General features: G+C 49.7%; 1 protein-coding gene across 3 annotated transcripts in view; it reads left to right on the forward strand.

The window, feature by feature from the left end:
• The first annotated feature begins 12,471 nt into the window (after window positions 1-12,471).
• ITPK1 (inositol-tetrakisphosphate 1-kinase) overlaps window positions 12,472-18,381 on the forward strand; it is a 158,953-nt gene continuing 153,043 nt past the window's right edge. The window contains exon 1 of one of the 3 annotated variants that reach the window (XM_057488194.1): window positions 12,472-12,905. Coding sequence is in view for 2 of the 3 variants with exons in the window: in XM_057488193.1 (XP_057344176.1) it covers window positions 12,811-12,905 (95 nt within the window). In the remaining variant the exon portion in view is untranslated. The remainder of the gene's footprint in view (window positions 12,906-18,381) is intronic. The other 2 variants (XM_057488193.1, XM_036882087.2) reach the window with 2 other exon arrangements.

Genomic DNA, 18,381 nt, shown 5'->3' on the forward strand with positions numbered 1-18,381 from the left:
TTGATGCATCCCCAGTACCTTGTACAGTGCCCAGCACATGCGGGCACTCAGTGAGGGAATGGGTAAGAGTGGTGTCCACTCAGTTTTGGTCCCTAGAACTCTATATTACAGTGTGTGCAAAATCATCTAGAAGAGGATACAATATTTGGGAGTCAAAGTTGCCTTACATGTAACTCAACTTTGTACAACATTGATATTTTTGACCAGGGCAACTAGCACCATCCCTTTCTTTGCTCAAATTGTATTTTAAGCAATCTTAAATCAAGGAAATCCCTTGAGTGAGGTGCTGTCATTTCCCCCATCTTGCTAATGGGGAAACTAGAGCTCAGTGGAGGGGCTGGGAATCGTTGTCAGTGTCATGCACCCAACCAAACACAAGGCCAGGCTTTTGGATACCAGCCCCCACTGTGCACACACAGGGCCACCGCACTACATACTCCCCTGACATGCCCTGTGTAGGACAGTGTGTTACAGTAGAAGACTGGCTTAGGGGTCAGAGACCTGGGCTCAAGGTGTTGTTCTGCCACCAACTTACTGCGTGACATTAAGCAGGCCACTTAGCCTTAGCCTCCTTACCTATGAAGTGAAGGGGCAGAATCAGTCAAAAAAGCTAATTTAAACCAAGACCACATAAATAGATATATCGCTGTCTACTTCAAGAAAAGAGGATTAGACTCTGCCTTAAGGCAGCCAGATGGGCCCAGGTGGGCCTGGTGCAGGCTCAGAGAGGTGCTCCCAGCTGGAGGAAAGGGAGCTCTTCTGGCCTGGGGATGGAAGACCGGCGGTGGGTAAGGGTGGAGTGACTATCTTCTCCTCTCTGAAGGGCGAGCAGAAGGCAGAAGAGTTGGGCAGGTTTCCACATGTCCCAGTGAGGCCTGGCACTCCTGACCAATGGTCAGGGTCCAAGACAGAGGTCAGTGTTCACAGTGCAGAGGTCAGAAGAGAAGGCCTCCTCAGAGTGACCTCAGACTTAGGTTAGACAGCAAAACCTTCTGAGTCTACCCTGAGGGAGTTGGGGATTTGGCACAAAAGACAGAGAGTTTTCTGGAAGTCAGGGTGGTGAGGAGCACTCAGTGGGTGAGCAGAGGCCAGTCAGGAAACTTGGCCAGAGAGCTGTCGGCAGGCCTTCTGCAAGCACCCACACCAACAGGTGGGGTGATGGTCTCTGACATCCCTTTCACCTGGAACTCCCACACTGGCCCCCACTGTCTGCTGAGATGCTCTTTCTCTTCCCTGGGGCTTGGAAAATTCTGAGGGGCTTTCCTCAGGGACCACGTGGGAAAAGCTGCTCCGACCTACTCCACCAGCCCTCCTGGGCCCTGGGCTGCTTGGTTATTTCTGGTTCTCCCAAACGAAAACAAACATTTACCCACTAATGTAAGCTGGCAAAATCTTTACCCAATAAAACAAACAAACCCAGTTCCTCTAGGCCATGCCCAGCTTTCCAAATATGGCACCAGCAATTATACTCTTGGCATCCAACCAACATCGATAGTCTCCCTCCCAGGAGAGGAGGAGGGACCAACCCCAGGTGGCAGATAAAGGTCACATCCACACCAAGGTGGCTTCAACGGCTGGATGGGGCTTGTCAGGGGAACGGTTGCCAGATAAAATAGAGAAGACCCAGTTAAATTGGAATCTCCTATAAACACTGAATAATTTTTAAGTATAAGTATATCCCAAATGGGTTGTGTGATACACATTACACATACACTTTTAAAAATTTATCCAGTTCATACTGGAGATACGAATTGAACTGGGCCCCCATATTTTTATTTGCTTAATCTGGCAAACTTGGGGACTGCATGTTAAGTATGGTAAATATGGCTAACAGGTGTCTTTAAAGGGAGTAAGCACCTATCAAAGGACTTGGTGCTGTTAATTCGGGGCCTCAGTGCATGACGTTATTTACATATGAAAACCCAGCCCCTTTGCACTAAAAGCCACTGTCACTAAAATACCGCTGCTGAGTAGGTATCTGTGGATAAAGTGAGAGTTCCTGGGGCCAGGATTCTCACCTGGCCCTGGTTGACTAGCTGACTGCATACCTGTGGGCAATACATGGCTGTTGACTCTATAAAAAGAGCTTTGCCCAGTGCTCTGGGCACAACACGGTGGTAGGGCTGCAAGGCTGCAGGGGAGCAGAGCAGAGGCTGGAGTGGTGGCAGCGCTGAGGACAGAGGCCCAGAGGACGGCTGTGCGGGATGACTGTGCAGAGGCCCGGAGGACGGCTGTGTGGACAGAGGGGCCCAGAGGCAAACATTGGCCTGCTGCATGCAGACTTGCTCTGAGTGAATGGGATTTTAGTGACTGACCTGCCACTGTGAGAATAACGTTGGGTATAACCCTTTTACCCCAAGAACGTTTTGCTGTCATTTTCTTTGGTCACATTGAATCCATAGCAAACTTGCTCAGGGCTGAAACCCATTGGCAAGACAGTATCAGTATTTTAAAAGACTCCCAGAAGTAGAAGTCAGTTCCAGCCTTTGGGAAATATCTTTAGCTTTTTGTTACTGAAGTTTGACCCTATTATTCCCCTCTGAGGAGTCATTTCCAAGGACAAAATCATGAGTAAGTTTAAGGGATACAGATATCCAGGAGGCCAAATATCTATAATAACAATTTCTAACACCTACATGGCAATGCTGTACTTAAGTGAATTGCTTCTTCTTCACAAAAAGACCAGAAACCAGAGAATCTTGGTATCCAATATAAGAGGACTAGTCCGGTGAGTTGATGGCCTGATCACCAGGCCATTAGGCAGTCATTAAAATGAACAACTATTAAGGCTGTTCCAACATAGAGGATACTTCATAAAAGGGGAAAACGCAGGATATACAAATAAAAATTTGTCACCTATTTATAGGAAAGACATAGGAAGAAATTGTTAGGTAATTTTCCCTCCCAGTGTCTTTTTTCCAAAAATGCTTTAGCGAAAATGCATCCAAAAAATGCTTTTTTATTATTACAAAACAAAATTGAAAAGTCTTTTAGAATCCTTCCTTTCTTCCCAGCTAGCCTGGCAGAATCCAGAATTTACCCAAGGTCATCTCACAGAGGCCTACATTGTAATTCTCTCACCTTCCCTCCCTCCCTTCCAGTGAATTAAGAATAATATTTAATAAGTGTCTCTTAGGTGCCAGGCACAGGCCTGCAGCTGGGCAGTTGGTATACAGAGTTGGGAAACCCAAAGCCTGCTTACAGCTGTAGCACTTTTACATAGCATCTACCATTCTAGACTCACCTCCTCCAGGAGGCCTTCCAGGATAACCTCTCCTCATGATCCCTTACAGCTCTGTACATACCAATCTGATTTTCCACTAGATTTTCCCACTTCTTGAGGCCAAAGACTGTGTCTCTTTCCTCTAACTCCCAAAGCTTGTAATTGGCCTCAACAGCTGTGTCCTAATGGATACTTCATATGTTCTATAAATGTGTGGCGACAGCTCAGGGGACACCTTGCCTTTACTTTGTCATTTTGATTTTCTTAGCTGCTTGCCTTTTGCAGGCCTGGCATAGCCTCAAGGAGGACTAACAGTTGGCACATACAGATATATGAGAAAGGTAAGTCCTCCTTTTGTTGTCAATGTGTTTATGGCTTCACACATCTGAATACAGTACGTTTCCATTCATGGACTGCAGCTGATCCACCAGAAATCCTGGACAAGCAACCAACTAGTTTCTTGTTAAATGACTCTGTAAAAGCAACTTTATACATGTTCGAATTTAGCAGAGTTTGGGGGTAAAAGCAGTACTCATTTAAGCCTTAAAAAAAAAGGAAAGTAGAGCACTAATAAACAGTATAACCATTTAGAGCAGGGGTCAGCAAACTTTTTCTGGAAAGGGAAAGGGCCAGAGGTAAACATTTTAGGCGCTCGGGCCGTAGGGCCTCCTCCCAATTACTCAAGGCTGCAGCTGCGGCTGAAGGCAGCTGGAGACGGGACTGAAAGAGTGGGTGTGGCCTGTGCCCATAACAGTTGATTTGTGGGCACTGAAATCTGAATTTTGTATAATTTCCATATCGTGAATTCTTTTTCTTCCTTGGATTTTTTTTCTCCCATCCATTTAAAAATGAAAGAACCCTTCTTAGCTGACAGGCTGTACCTACCAGTGCGGGGTAGGACTCGGCTTGGCTGTAGTTTGTTGATTCCTGGGGTACAGCATGGGCTGGGGGTCAGCCAGTCCCAAATGCAGCTCCAGCCTCACCCGTCACTTACCCTGACTTTGGGGAGTTCTTTAACCTCTCAGCCCATTTCCTCAGGTGTAAAAGGGGAGGGAACATCTGGGGGCCCTGCACGGGGCCATTGTGAGAGCTTTATGTGTTGTTGCATGTACACTGTAAAAGCCTTATAAACGCATGCATGGTAACTATTATTTTTTTAAACTGTAAAAAATATTGGGTACCTGACTATAAATAATAATGATGATAAATTTTTATGATTCCTTTCTCCCCATATGTTGGTGTAATGTAATGTCTATCCCCAAATATATACATGTACCCAAAGATCTTAGAGAAGACTCTTTTATTTCCTGCATTTCTTTATATCAATCTCAGGAGCAGAGGATTTTAAAACTTGTACTCCTCATCTCACTGTACTTTATCACCTCGCATGCATGTGACATGCCACTCTCCATTATTGAGTGTGACTCTCCCTCCCTCCCCACCAGTAATTCTGATCCGGTGGTCTTGGGTGGGGTGCAGAAAGAGGTATTTGTCTTTAAAGGCTCTTCAGTGATTGTAACATGCAGCCAGGGAACCACTAAGTCTGTGTTTTATCACACTTTCTAGTATCTTGCTGCTCCCAGCGGCCCATGGACCAGCAGGAGCAGCAACGCTTGCCAGGAATGCAGGGTCTCAGGCCCTGTGCCAGGCCCACTGAATCAAGCATGCACTCTAACAAGATTCCATTAGCATCTTGCCCCACGTGCTCATTTAAGCTGGAGAAGCAGTCTTGTTTCATGTGTGTTCTGCAATCCACATGTACTTGAAAGTGGTGTTTGAGACACACTGATGTAGATGAAATCCTATTTTAGACCCAAGGCAGGGGAGGTGTGCTGAGAAGGCATGAACCATTGAGGCCCATGTGCCGTGAGCTTAGTTTTTTTTTCCTTTTTTAATCTAGGGTTCTTCTAAAGTGAGGTCCCCCTGCAGTTCTCTGGCAGAGCCCAGAGGGCAGGACTGTGCCAGGAAAAGCAATTTAGGACCTGAGAGGCCACCAGGGGCCTCTTTACCCATGACCCCAGAGTGTGGACGTCACTGAGGCTCATGGAGCTGCCAGGGGTGGGCTGTGGCTGGCATTTCTTTATATAGTTAGTCAATAGCTATGTTTTCTAAGTGCCACAGAGGATTAATGGAATATCACTAAATGTTTGGCATGGAGGGAATTAATGACTGAGAGGGACCTTTCCCAGGCCTTGGAAGGAGAACAGGTACCCTAGAAGGGCGCTGTTATGGAGATAAACCCCCATGCACAGGCATGGTCACTGCTTTTTCACCACTTCGGCTTTGGGTATGGATATAAAGGTTGAGCAGAGAGCTAGTATTGCCCCAGGAGGCTCTGGCCTTGCAGTCCCTAGAGCTGACCTTGGTCAGGTTGCAGGCAGAGCTATGCTGCTGGCCCTCTCCCTCTGCCTTGGTTTATGGGATTGTTTGAAGGGTGAGTTGCTGCAGTGAGATGGGTTTGGAAACTCGATTGCACTGCCTTGTTTCTCTGAGCATTTCCTTCCTTCTTTCCTCTGGAGGTCTTGAGAAGACGGTTCCTGTCCTCAACCCCTCTTTGCCTCTTCCCACAGTAACAGAATGGCAGGAAAAGCCCAGATGAGGAGTCAGGTCCCCCTCTGCTGTCACTGTGGGAACTGCAGCTGGGCATCTCACCTGTCAGTATCCTCATGCGGTATAATGGGGAGCATACTCCCTTCATTGCAGGATGGCTGTAGAAGCCCTTAATGCAACGTATTGAAGAGTTCTTTGAAAACCAGGCTCGGGGCGTGGTAGCTGTATATACTCTATATGAACCTCTCTTGAGTTGAATCATCTCCCTCCCACTAGACTTGCCATGACAGTTTAAATCTCTCTTACCTCACTTTTTCTAGGGATGACAGCTGTCTTTAGAGTCTAATCAATTTTGCAACCTCTGAGGAAAGCATGGATTCAGACAACATCAACTGGTGTTAAAACCAAAGGAGGTCTATCAGCAAGGGAATGGACAACAAAATAAGGGTGTAGTTACCCAATGACATAGACAATAATGGGGAAAAACCTTGTTATTTACAACAACGCATATGGATCTCACAGATAATACTGAGTAAAAGATTCCAGTTGTATGAAATACCCAAGCAGGCAAGACTGATAGTGTGATAAAGTTGGAATCGAGGTTTCCTTTGTGTGGGGGCCATTATCTGGGAGGGGGCAGGAGAGGGAACCAGCTGGGGACCTAGGAACGTTCTCTGTCTTGCTTTGGGCTGTGGTTATGGGGGTGGATACATATGTAAAAATCTTAGCACAACCAGACCTTAAGTATACTTAGCACCATTGACTATGTATTTCAGCCAAAAGCTTTTAATTTGATTCTAATCGAGACTTCAGATCTAACTTCCAATTTTCAAGAAATATAGGGATAGAGGAGCATCCTAAATGGCACCACGAAGAAGCAACCAGACAAATCTAGAAGGCTGGCCCCTCTGCAAGCCAATCAGCCCAGCGTCTTTCAAGGGAGAACCTGTCAGTGTCCGAGGTGCTGGAGACTTCACAGCCAAAGGCGAGCAAGGCCTCAGTTTGGATCCCAGTTTGGACAAACCAGTTACAAAGGAAACTTAGGGGTATTTAAATACGTTTCAAGTTTTAGATGACAATGAGGAATTGGTTTTAAGGTTTTAAAGTATGATCGTGCTTATTTGGTTCCATTGGAAAATGTTATTTTAAAAAGATGCAACCTGGAAAAACATTTGGATTCATCTGCAGGTTGGACAAGCCAACCCACAGGCATGCCTTGGGAGTTTCCCTCCCTACAAACCACTGTTTCAGCAGGAAACAGACAGTTACTGGACTTCTGTTGTGTGCCAGCACTTCATATATTTTCTTGTTTCATAATAGCCATGTGCTTTTCCTTTTTTTTTTTAATTGAAAAAGTAATACGTGTTTGACAAAAATTATTTAACCACCTTACAAACATGCAATGAAATATGAGGCTCCTTTCACTGCAGGAACCTCCTTTCCCAGGTCCTCTCCCCAAAGGCAGCTGCTGTTAATGGTTTCTTGTGTGTCTTTTCAGAAACAAGACATTCTCTGTGCACACAAACATATATATGGATACGTAGTCACACTTTTTTAACTCAGTGGCAGCCTACCATCCATACTGAATTCCACTTGGCTTGAGAGACTCCGTGAGACTTCCATATTCGCTCTCCTGAAGGTACCAATGAGCTCCCTGCTGTCGAACCAAGGCCACCTGTCAGTCTGCCCCATACTCTGCCAGCTAGTGGCCCCTTCCCCCACTCTGGAACACTTCCCTCACACGGCCTCCAGGGCTAGTAACTCCTGGTTTTCCTTCCATATCTTCAGCTCATTTGCTGCTGCTTTTACTCCTCCCTGACCTCTGAACATGGTGCCCCTGGGCCCCATCCTTGAACTTTTCTCTAACTACCCTCACACCCTTGGTGATCTCATCGGTCTCATGGCTTTAAATACTACCTCTATACTGACAACTCCTGATTTCCTATCTCTAGTCTGAGTCATGCCCCTGAACTCCAGGTTCTTTTATCAAATTTCCTACTTGATATCTCTACTCAGATGGCAGACATGTCTCAATCGTAAACCATCCAAAACAGAACTCCTGCCGTGCCCGCCCAACCTCTTGCCTTCTTCCCCATTGCAGTTGCTGGCAACTCCATTTGTCTGGCTGCTCAGGCTGCCAGCCTCAGCTGTGCACGTTTTCTCTCTTGCCCTCATACCTGTGTCCCCCTGCACCAGCACATCCCACTGACTCTGCCTCAGGCTGTGTCCAGAATCTGAGCACTTCTCACCTTCACAGCTGCCGCCTGGGTCTCAACCACCATCATTTCCTTCCTAGATGACTGCGATAGAATCCTAACTGGCCCCTCTACTCCATCCCTCCTCCTCCACCTGCTCTCTCCTACACATGCAGAGTGGTCCTGGTAAAACTAGACAACGTCCTATACTCCTCCGAGGAATTCTGTCTCGCTTGGAGTAAAAGGCAACATCCTTGCAGTGGCCTGGGAGCCCTCCACAACCTGGCCATTCTCTCTCTGGACTTACCTCCTTCTAGTCCCTCCTTTGCCCATTCTGCTCCAGCCAGAATGTCTGGAGGCTTCCTGACTGTCCCTTGTTGACACCAGGCCGGAGCCTATCTCTGGGCATTTGCTGTTCCTCTACCTGAGAACTCTTACTCCAGACATCTGCACAGCTTGCTTTCTCACCTTTGTCACACCCTTGTCACTTTCCAGTGGGGTTCACCTTGATCACTCAATTCCAATCACAACCCACCACTTCTTGTCTCCTGTAGTAAGCTTAATTTTTTATATCATGCATTACTAACGTACTACATGATTTACTTATTTTTTGTCCATTTTTTTGGCCATTCTATGTCCACCCTGAGAATACAAACTCCCCGAGGACAGGGGTTTAGCAGTTCTCACCACTGTCATAACCATAGTGCCTAGAATAGCACCTGACGCAGAGTAGGTGCTTAATAAGTACTTAGTGAGTGAAAGAATGAACAGATGTTACCATGTTTGATTAATTTAATGGCTGCAGGGGTCCACTGTATGGATCATGGGATGACAACAGCACAGCGGTGGCTAACAGGAGGCGTGTCTGATATGGTCCTTCACTGATTTAGTGCCTGTACAAATTTACAGTCCTTGAAGCACTGACACTCATTTAAACTTCTCAACGATCTTATGACCTAGGCTTGATAGCCATTTGTATTTAATAGATTATAAAACTGAGGTTCAGATTGATTCACTTGCCCAAAGTCACACAGAAAATAAATGGTCATGCCTTCCTGCTGCATCGTCAACTACCACCTTTAATTACTTGTGCCAAACTTGTCGCAGAATGTGTATACCATGATTTACTTAACCAGTCTTCTACTAATGGACAGTCTTATGATACTCAGATGAGGCAAGCAAGGCTCAGAGAGGTTAAGAAGATTGTTCAAGGTCATACAGCTCTATCAGCCAAACCCTAGGTCTGATGCCCAAGCACTACCTTATAAGCCCCTCAGAGTCTCTTTCTTCCCCAGGAGAAGGACTGGGGTTAAGAAGGCTTCCCAGTGGCAGGTGGCAGTGTCCTTCCTCCCTAAGGCCCTCCCTCTACAGCAGTTCCTCTCTTAGCTATAGAATCTCCTGCCAGGTGGCCCCTGGCCAGGGGCACACAATAGCCCATTTAATCCCTTAATGGTACATCTGCTCCCAGAGGGAATGTAGATGTGTCCAGGTTCCTGTTCTGGAGTTTCCCCACCTGTGCCCCTCTCACATCAGACATTATCTAACATTCATTTACTCAGTCACTTTAACTGAGCACTTATGCTTGCAGGCCACTGTTAGAGGCAGTTTGGCTTCATCAGAATCCAAACAGAGCCTAGACTCTCAGGCACTATCACCTTGTGTAGAGGGTACAATGGTACACAGAGAAAAATGTGGTCCCTGCCCTTGAGGGGCTTATAGTCTAGTGGTGGGACAAACATTAGTCAAATGCCCAAGTAATAGTCCAAGCATGATTAGCATTGCCATCAAAGGCACAGAGACTCATATGGCTGACATGCCAGGGAGGGACCTCTAGGCTGAGAACTGGTAGAGGAATTAATAAGCAGAGGGAAGAACATTCCAGAAAAAGGCCTAAAGACCACAAGAGATCAGGATGGTGGAGGAAGGGTAAGAGGAATGAAGTGGGTGATGGGGCTGGGAGGCCTTGTCCTGGTCAAGGAGTTTTGGCTTTATCCCAAGTATTGTGGGAAGCTAATTAAGCTTCATCTGGTTTATATTCTAAAGACTGTTCTGGCTGAAATGGAGAACAGACGGGCAAGTGGGGAAGGTTGATGGACTTTGTGGAACTCAAAGAAATGGAGGAAGTAGTGAATCTGAGAAGTTTTTGGCCCAAAGTCATTGCCCTCCCCCAACCCCACTGGGGTCAGCCCACATCCCAAGACTGGTGGACTGGGCAGAGTTGGGGTAGAAGAAAAGGTCCACTGCCTTGGTCAAAGCCGGACAGCTCTGAAGGGTGGTTCTAGCCCTAGAGCTCCCCGTGGGATGAGCAAGATCTTAAAACAGAGAGACAAAGATAGAATTTCCCATTCTCAATGGAAAGGAGCCTTGAGGCCAGTGCCCGCCCAGGGTTCAAGAGAAGTGTTGGGTGGGTCCCCAGTTCCACAGGTACGTGGGATGATTCTGCTCTACCCTGGCAGGGGTACCACTCCTCAGAAACTATCCTTCCTCTCTCATCCCTTCCACCTTCCAAAGTACAGTGAGTCCTGGGATGCTGGTCCCAGCTTTTCCACTTAACTTGCTCTGTGACCTTGGGCACATCCCTTTCCTCTTTAGGCCCTTTTCTTCATTGGCAAGAAAGGAAGTTGGAGTAATCAGTGACTCTTAACTTTTGGGGCGGGTCACAGAGCCTTTGAGAGTTTGTAGAGAGCTATGACCACTGTGGACGTAATTCCTGACAGCTGCAGGGGTTTGTGAAGTCCGGGGGTAGGGTGGGGCAGGGGTTGGACTTAACTGGGCCTCCTTGGATGCAATAGTAACAAGCACCATTCCTGAAGGCCTGCTGAGGCCTAGTTTCTCTCATTCTGTTCTAATCCCACCACAATCCTTAAAGGCAAGCATGACTTTCCCCACCTGGAGCTCAGAGACACAACTTCTGTGACTTGCCCAAGCTGGGACCCCTGAGCCAGGTCTTTCTGAAGCTAAATACCATTCTTCCCATGACAAGAAACATCTTTATTCTCATCCTCTCTCTGTGCCCACCACACTCCATAAAAGTGTACATTTTAGATCTTTTGCACTTTGAAGCACTATCATTAGGCAGGGTAAGATGGAAAATCTGAGGCTCACAGAGGCTAAGTGGTCTACAAGGTCACACAGCAAGTGTATGGTCTAGCTGAGAGGTGGAGATAGGGAACGTGGGGACTAGGGATAGGAGATAGGTGGAGACAGGGGGCTCAAGTCCCAGTGTGGACAAACCTCACCTAGTTGCAACTTGGAAGAGCAGCGGGAAGAAGAGTAAGGGGAGGTTGTGATTAGGGGAAGAAGGCAGGCCTGTAGGACTGGGCCTTAAGGAATGGGCTCAAGTTTGGTCAAGGAGAGTCCGTTACCCCCGTCACCTTGGATTTTTCACTTCTCCCTGCCTCAGTTTAAGCCATTCCCCCTCTTAGGTCTGCCGAAATCTTATTTTACAAGGCCAGCTTAAATGTCTCCCCTGAAACTTTGAGGTTCCCCTGCCCCTATTCGTTTTTCCTTACTGGGCCTGGGAAGAGATGTCCACTTCTGCAAACCCGTAGTTCTTTGAAGGCAGGATGCTCCCCTTCTGCCCCACAGGGTTGGGGCAGTGTGGGGTTTACTGAATCAAGAGCTCTGAGGCTGCCGCTGACTTGTACCCCGAAAGGAGAGGGTCTTCTGGGAGTGTTCTACCTTTATTCCTGATGCTTCTAGTTCTGCCCGCCCCCTCGGGAGAAGGGGACCTGGGGTGTGAGACGTCTTAAGCCTGAGAAGGGCCCTAGGTATTCATGCCCTCACCCCAGGGTCCCCCATCCTGGGCCTGGGTCTGACTGCTGGAGGGAAGACAGCTGATCTCATCGACTGTATCCGCCCCTCGCCGCAGTTTCAATGAATTACCTTGCAGAGGGGCGGGGGTGAGTACTGCTGGGGGTACAGAGGCAGATGCTCTTGATGAATGAAACTCAAGTGTTTCCATCATTCCCAAAGAACAGACAGAAATGCCCCAAACAGAACTCCTCTCGTCCCTGTGAAAAGTAAAACCACTTGGCAATGGCCCCCCTAAATCCAGTCCTGCGCCCTCCGTCCCCGAGCTCCACAGCCGGAGCCCCGACACAGACAAGCGGCCAACCACTGGGCGGGGACAGCGCGGCGCCTTTAAGAGGCGGCGGGCTGCGCTGCCCCCTGGCGGCCGGCGCGGCAGCGCCTCCTCCGCCCCGGCGGGGTCCAACGGACCTGCCGGCCGGGTCAGCGCGGCGACAGCGGGCCGGGCTGCGCACGAGGACAAGGGCGAGGAGGAAGTGGCGGCGGCGGCGGCGGCGGCGGGTGAGGACGGCGGGGCGTGGTCACCGCGTGCGGCCCGCTGGGGTCCGGGCACGCCGGGAAGGGCACATGCGCCGCGCGGGGCTGGGCGCGGGGACAGCGGCAGGGCGGGGCCGGAGGCGGGGCGGGGCCCGGGCGCGGGGGCCGGGCTTCCACGGCCGCCGCAGGAGGGCGCGCTGCGCGGCCGGGAGCGGCTGGAGGGCGGCGGGCCGGGCGGCGCCGGCACTGTCGGGCCTCCCTCCTCGCCTCCGGGCCGGGCGCCGGCCCGCGCCCGCGAACTTGCGCGCCGGTGAGCCCCGCGGGCGGCGGGGGCGTGGGCGGCGCGGCAGCCAGTGGAATGCCGCGCTGAGCGCCGCTCCCTCCTCCCGGGCGCCCGCCCCGGCCCGCCCCTCCGACAGGACTGCGCGCCCGGAGCCCCGTTCCGCGTCCCCGCCGCCGGGAGGAGTGCCCGCTCGCTTGCGGCGCGCGCCGGGCCGCCAGACTCGGCCTGTGGGCGATTTCCTCCGGACCCGAGCTCCCCGCCCGAGGAGGAAGATGCAGACCTTCCTGAAAGGGAAGCGAGTTGGCTACTGGCTGAGCGAGAAGAAAATCAAGAAGCTGAATTTCCAGGCCTTCGCCGAGCTGTGCAGGTAAGGAGGGACGGGGCTCCGGCGCCCGGGGACTCCCGGCCTGAGCTCGGCTCAGCCTCCGTTGCTCTTTTGGGAGGTTAGAGCAAAACGGGAAGGAGCGCTGCGCGTGGACCCTGAGACCCAGTCGCCAGGTGGTTGTGGTGGCCGCAGGCTGTGTTCGAGGGAAGCGGGGCCACAGTGGGCGGTGTGGCACGGACTTCAGATGTACTGTGACCCCGTTGGGGAAGCCTCCAGCTGCCCAGGGCGCGGTGAGAACGCTCTGCAGGCGGCAGAGGGGCCTGGGAAATCGGGGAGCCCACGCTGTCTGCCAGAGCTGGACTTTTAGACTGGAGTGTTTTTCCTTCTTCGTCCCTTTTCCTTCATGGAGAAGGGCACCAAGGTTTGTGTGTTTGCGGACTGCCTACTACGTGCCCGGCATGTCCTGTTCTTGAAGCTGTCATTGCATGTCACTGCGTTAAGCCTGTTTGAAGCTAGTGGCAATACTTGGCATGTATGTGATGATTTGCTGTCTCATTAGAGCCTTGCACCAGCCTTCAGTATTGGCTGGGGTGGTGATTCTGGGCCACGTGTCTAGGAATCTCTCTGCAGACAGGTGGGGTACCTGGCCTGGGGTCTCACAGCTAGGGAGTGGCTGGTGCAGAGGAGGCGCTGGGTAAATGCATGTGGTGTAGTGGCCTTCCTCTGCCTCCCCACCCTCCCATCCCCCTCTCCCCCTTCCCCCTTGCTGATGCTCAATGGTGGAGACTCGGGGTGTTTGAATAAGATCACATTCTTAGTCCATTACAGAAGCGTCTCAGATACCCCTCACCTTGCTCTGCTGTTGTGGTTTTGCCTCTGAAAAGCGGTTAAGTCCAGTTCTCATTGAAAGCCCAGGAGAATCCGGCTCCCTAAAACCCTTTTGCAAACTCTTCGTGCAAACCTTTTGTTATGCAGTGTCTCCACTTGGTAGATTTGATTGTTGAAAATGTGTTCTATTTGCATTTTTGTCCCTATTGGGCCCCTAATCATCTAGCAGAATTGAACAATTGGGTTTCCTTATGTCTTGGTGCTTAGATCTAATGGCAGGTCTGAGCTGGCCTTCCGAGGCAGTCTTAGCAACACCTCTGTGCCCCAAGGGACTGTAGCCCCTTTGCTGCACACAAGCCCTGCAGGGATCTTCCCCTGATAGCCAGAGGGGCGCACCTTGTATAAAGCAACTCTTGGTTCTGCATCCATTGGCCTGGGGACAGGGAGTTGGCTGCCTTCTCTCAGGCTGGTTTCCCCAGGAGAAAGCAAGCTTTTCATGGTCAGTAGGGCATGCTGAGCAGCCTGGGAATTCACCAGGAAATCAGGAGGAACTCCCAGTTAGAGCTTTGAAAATGGTTCTGAGGACTTTTGGAACATTAAAAAAGGGCCCTTGAACACTGCACCGAAGATACACACATTTGTGGAAAAATGTGCCATAGACACGCAAGAAGTGTGGAGAAGCCTCTTTGACATGTTTTTTGAAATCCAGTTCTGGTGTTAGGCACCGGAGCTCCCCCTACAGTCATCTGTGACTTGGGAAATCCCAGTTAATACCTCTCACCCTTTCCTGAGGTCTGTCTGCATTTGTGTCATCCTGTGTCTGCAGCTAAAGCATGAGGCTTGTCATCTGGTTGGTATGTTTTGCTTGTTAATTAGGAGGCTCTCAAACAACAATTCCATCTGAGATGTGTGCCTAGGTCTTCATGATGGACTTGCAGAATGCCTTTCCCTCCTCGTGGATCTCCCCCCTGCTTTTAAGTGGCTGGGGGGCTTCAGAGAAAGCTATGATGTCAACCATTCTGGGAGAAATGGAGAAAGGAGCTTCACTTTCTCTGAAAGGATTGTTGCTCTCAGACTAGTTGCCTTCTGGCTAATATAGTAGCTTCAAAGAGAAGACAGAAAGCATCTGGCTCCTTCTAGAACCTCGTTTCATTAGAGAAACTTTAGATATTTTGTCACTTAAGCTTAAGAGGGAAAAGAAAACACTAAAAAGTTTTTGTTTCCTATCTCCTTTATTACGTTCAGTGCAGCGCCCTCTGGTGGCCACATTTCTATACTGGGTGTAAAATGCTCCCAACCCTTGAGAGGGTGGCCAGAGCCCATTGCTGTTTGTTGTGTTTCATGTGAACGCCAGTGTGATTTTAGTGGCCCAAAAAGGAATGTGGATGGACATTGTCATGTTTTCAAGTTTTCAACATTCACAATCTGGAGGTGCAATACTCCTGTTCTAATGGATGATGGATTGTCTGTGACTTCCCCAATGAAAAAGTCCAGAGATGTTTGAAAATGACTTGAAGCTCTGTTCCAAATGTTTGGGGCAGTGTCAGCACCAGAGAGGAAGACCTGAATGGCCTGGGATGAGTTGTTTAGTTGGATATCAGGCCTTGTAAAGATCTTAGAGCAGGAAGGGATGTTGGAGAGCATCTCCTGCAGTCCCTTTGTTTTACAGATGGGGAAACAGGCATGAGATGGAGCAGGTTCCAGACTTCTTTTCCTTTTATTTAACTTTCTAGAATGGTCTCAACCTGGTCACCTTGAGACCTACACAGAAAGCAAGCCCTTCCTTTGGGCTCCTCTGACAGGAAGGCCAACCCTCTCATTATCTTCACAGGGGTCCAGCTGCTGCCATTTTGACCAGGAATCACTTTTTCTTGCAAGGCTGAGTTGTGCCCTTAGCAAGTGTAAGGTCTTGTTCTCTGAGGTGGCATTGCCCTTGATGGCGGTAGGTAGTTGAAGCCCCATCCCACTGGGATGCCTTAGGAAGGCATAAGGCCACCTTGGTAGGCCAGCTCTCTGACTGTTCAGCAGGTGGGCATTTGACTTGGCTTGTTTAGTGGTACTGTTTGCACCTGTCACTCTGTCACTCCCCTGTGTCTTTCCCTCTGTACAGGGGCACAGCTCTGCTCGAGTTTGCTTTTACTCCTCCCACTTGCCCTGACCCTGGCACAGCCTTGCATCTCCCTTACACCTTCTCTTTGTGGCTTTTTCAGGGTGCCCAGAAGGGACTCCAGAGGGGAAGCAAAGAAATAAAGTTATTGGTTGGAAATGTTGGGTGGTTTTTATTTATTTATTTTAGTTCTCCACAGTGCCTCCAGTTCCTTTGTTCACGTTTCTGTGTCTTCTCCAATTCCTCGATTTCCCACTTTTTTCTTTCCTGTGGCTAAACCTGTATTGCAGGAGGTGGTGAAAAGTCACGTGACTTCACGAAACATTTCTGTGTAAGATCTGGGGACCGTCTGTACGTCTCCCTGTATGTGACATTAGTTGGCTTTAATGAGGTCCTTCCAGGTACCTCATCTCACTTCATCTTGCTAGCAGCCCAGACATAGAGGGGTGGGGAGGCTGTGGCTTGGAGGGTAAGGGGCTGACACGACCCATTGGGCTTTCCTGAGCCCAATTCTGAGGCCTGTTCACAGGGGGACATGGCTTCTTTGCTCAGTGTCTCTTCTTTGCCCAGGGCAGGGGGACTGCCTGGAGGCTCCAGAAACAGAAGAATGTTGGTCAAGTTCTTGTCCTTGAGAAACTCGGAAGCCAGCAGGGCTGACGAGGTCTGCAGGAAGTGTGTTTGTGGAGCAATCTCAGGCTACGGTACCATTGCAGGTTTTCCCACCAGGGGCCCTCTGCACAGCTTCTGCAGAAGGAACCAGGCCCAGAGTTCACTGAGGCTACTGAGTGCCTTCTGGAGGCCAGCCCTGTGTCAGGCAGCAGGTTGGGGAGGGGCAGCAGGGCAGAGGCCCTGTCCTCTGGGAGCTGGGAGCATGGTTTCTCCCTGAAGACCATGCCAGGGAGGGCCTAGGGTGCTGGAGGGCACCCCTTCTCCTTGGCCTGTGTTCTTTCCTTTAAAAGGGGGCGTCTCCAAGGTCTCTTTCTCCTGAGATGGCTTAGCATTCTGGGCTATAATTCTTTCGTGACATTCTTGGTTGGGGGGAAGGAGGGTCTTTTCCAGGATAAAGTGATGCTGGTCTGTGGGTATTTTTGTGTTTGTCTTAATGCCTGGATTGGTATCATTCTGGGGACACAGGGGTGAGAGAAGGTACTGACTTAAGTTTCCTTTGAAGCAGTGCATGGTGACTATTCTTAAGTCAGCCTTGGACATAAACACTTTTTACCTGCCTCCACGGGAGAAAACTGGACTTCCAGTGGGAGAAAACACCCATCTGGACATTGCTGTCTGTTGATCCGGGGCCTGGCTCCACAGTGGGCTATCCCATGGCCCTGGGCATGTGACTTAATCCCTCTGTGCCTCAGCTTCCTCATCTGTAAAGCAAGGGTAGTAACACTATTTAGATCAGTGTTATGCACATTAATGGAGTCACTACACTGGCGTGTGAAGTGCCTGGAACTCTGTAAATGGTGGGTGCTGCTGTTTTTCTTGTTGGTGGTGGTGTGTTCCTTGGGGAATGGGGGAGTAGGCCTCTGCCCGTGGCTGTCTCTACTCCGGAATCTTTGGCATTTGTAGATTTAGTGTTCTTGGTTTGGGCCCTCTGTGCGCTACCCTGAAGTCCATGACTGATCCTAGCTGATCATCCTGCTGGGACGCGGGGCTGGAGCCGCCTACCCTGCCTGGCCTGGCTGTCGCCCCGCATTCATGCCCTTCTTTAGCACATGGCCTGCCCGTCTGAGTCTCACAGCCCCTGGAGGCAGGGGTCCTGTCCTCACCTATCTGATGGGTGCAGAACCCGAGAAAATGATACAGTAATACAAGATGGTACTTTCATTTTTTTTAATTTGGAGATTCAAAAAGAGTTTGTGATGAGTTTCCTAAAAATCCAGCGTCTCCATGAGCAATCATATTACTTATTGGTAGCTAACATTGTTTTCTTTATCTATTTGAATATTTGATACATGCACATGTTAAAAAACAAATCCGAGGACCCAAAGTCCACACTGAAAAGTTGGTCAGTTCCATCCTTGTTCCTGTCACTCAGAGACAGCTGTTAAAGGCTATCTCTCTTTAGGTGCTCTGTGCAGACACAGGGGCACACGCATGTTTGGGTCTCTCCATACATGCTGTTTCATGGAACACTGTGTCTTAGAGAAATTGCACATCATGGCATCATTCGGAGACAGATCCCTATCATTTGCCTCTTTCCTTAGTGGCTGTGTGACCCAGCCCTTAACAAGGATGGATGGATCTTATTTCCTGCCCTGTGGTTGGCTTCTGCTGGTGTAGACTGTAGGCCAGTGTGTGCCCTGCCCTATCACCTGGGTGCTCGTTGCCAAGTAAGCGAGTGCTGGGTCAAAGGGCACAAGCATTTACTTTTTCATGGGAGTTATGAAACTGCTCCCAAATGACAGGTGCCAGAGGGCCTGTCACCCACACCTTCCCTGTACAGTCTCTGGACAGGTATTTTTAATCTTGACCACACATGTGGGTGAGAAATGGTATTTTTGGTTTGCATTCCTCTTGTAACAGATCTGAGTTCAGGCTGTACTGCTGGGGGCTGACTGTGCATTAGGCAGGTGCTGG

Source organism: Manis pentadactyla, chromosome 11 (genome assembly GCF_030020395.1).
Source record: "Manis pentadactyla isolate mManPen7 chromosome 11, mManPen7.hap1, whole genome shotgun sequence".
Lineage (NCBI taxonomy): Eukaryota > Metazoa > Chordata > Mammalia > Pholidota > Manidae > Manis > Manis pentadactyla.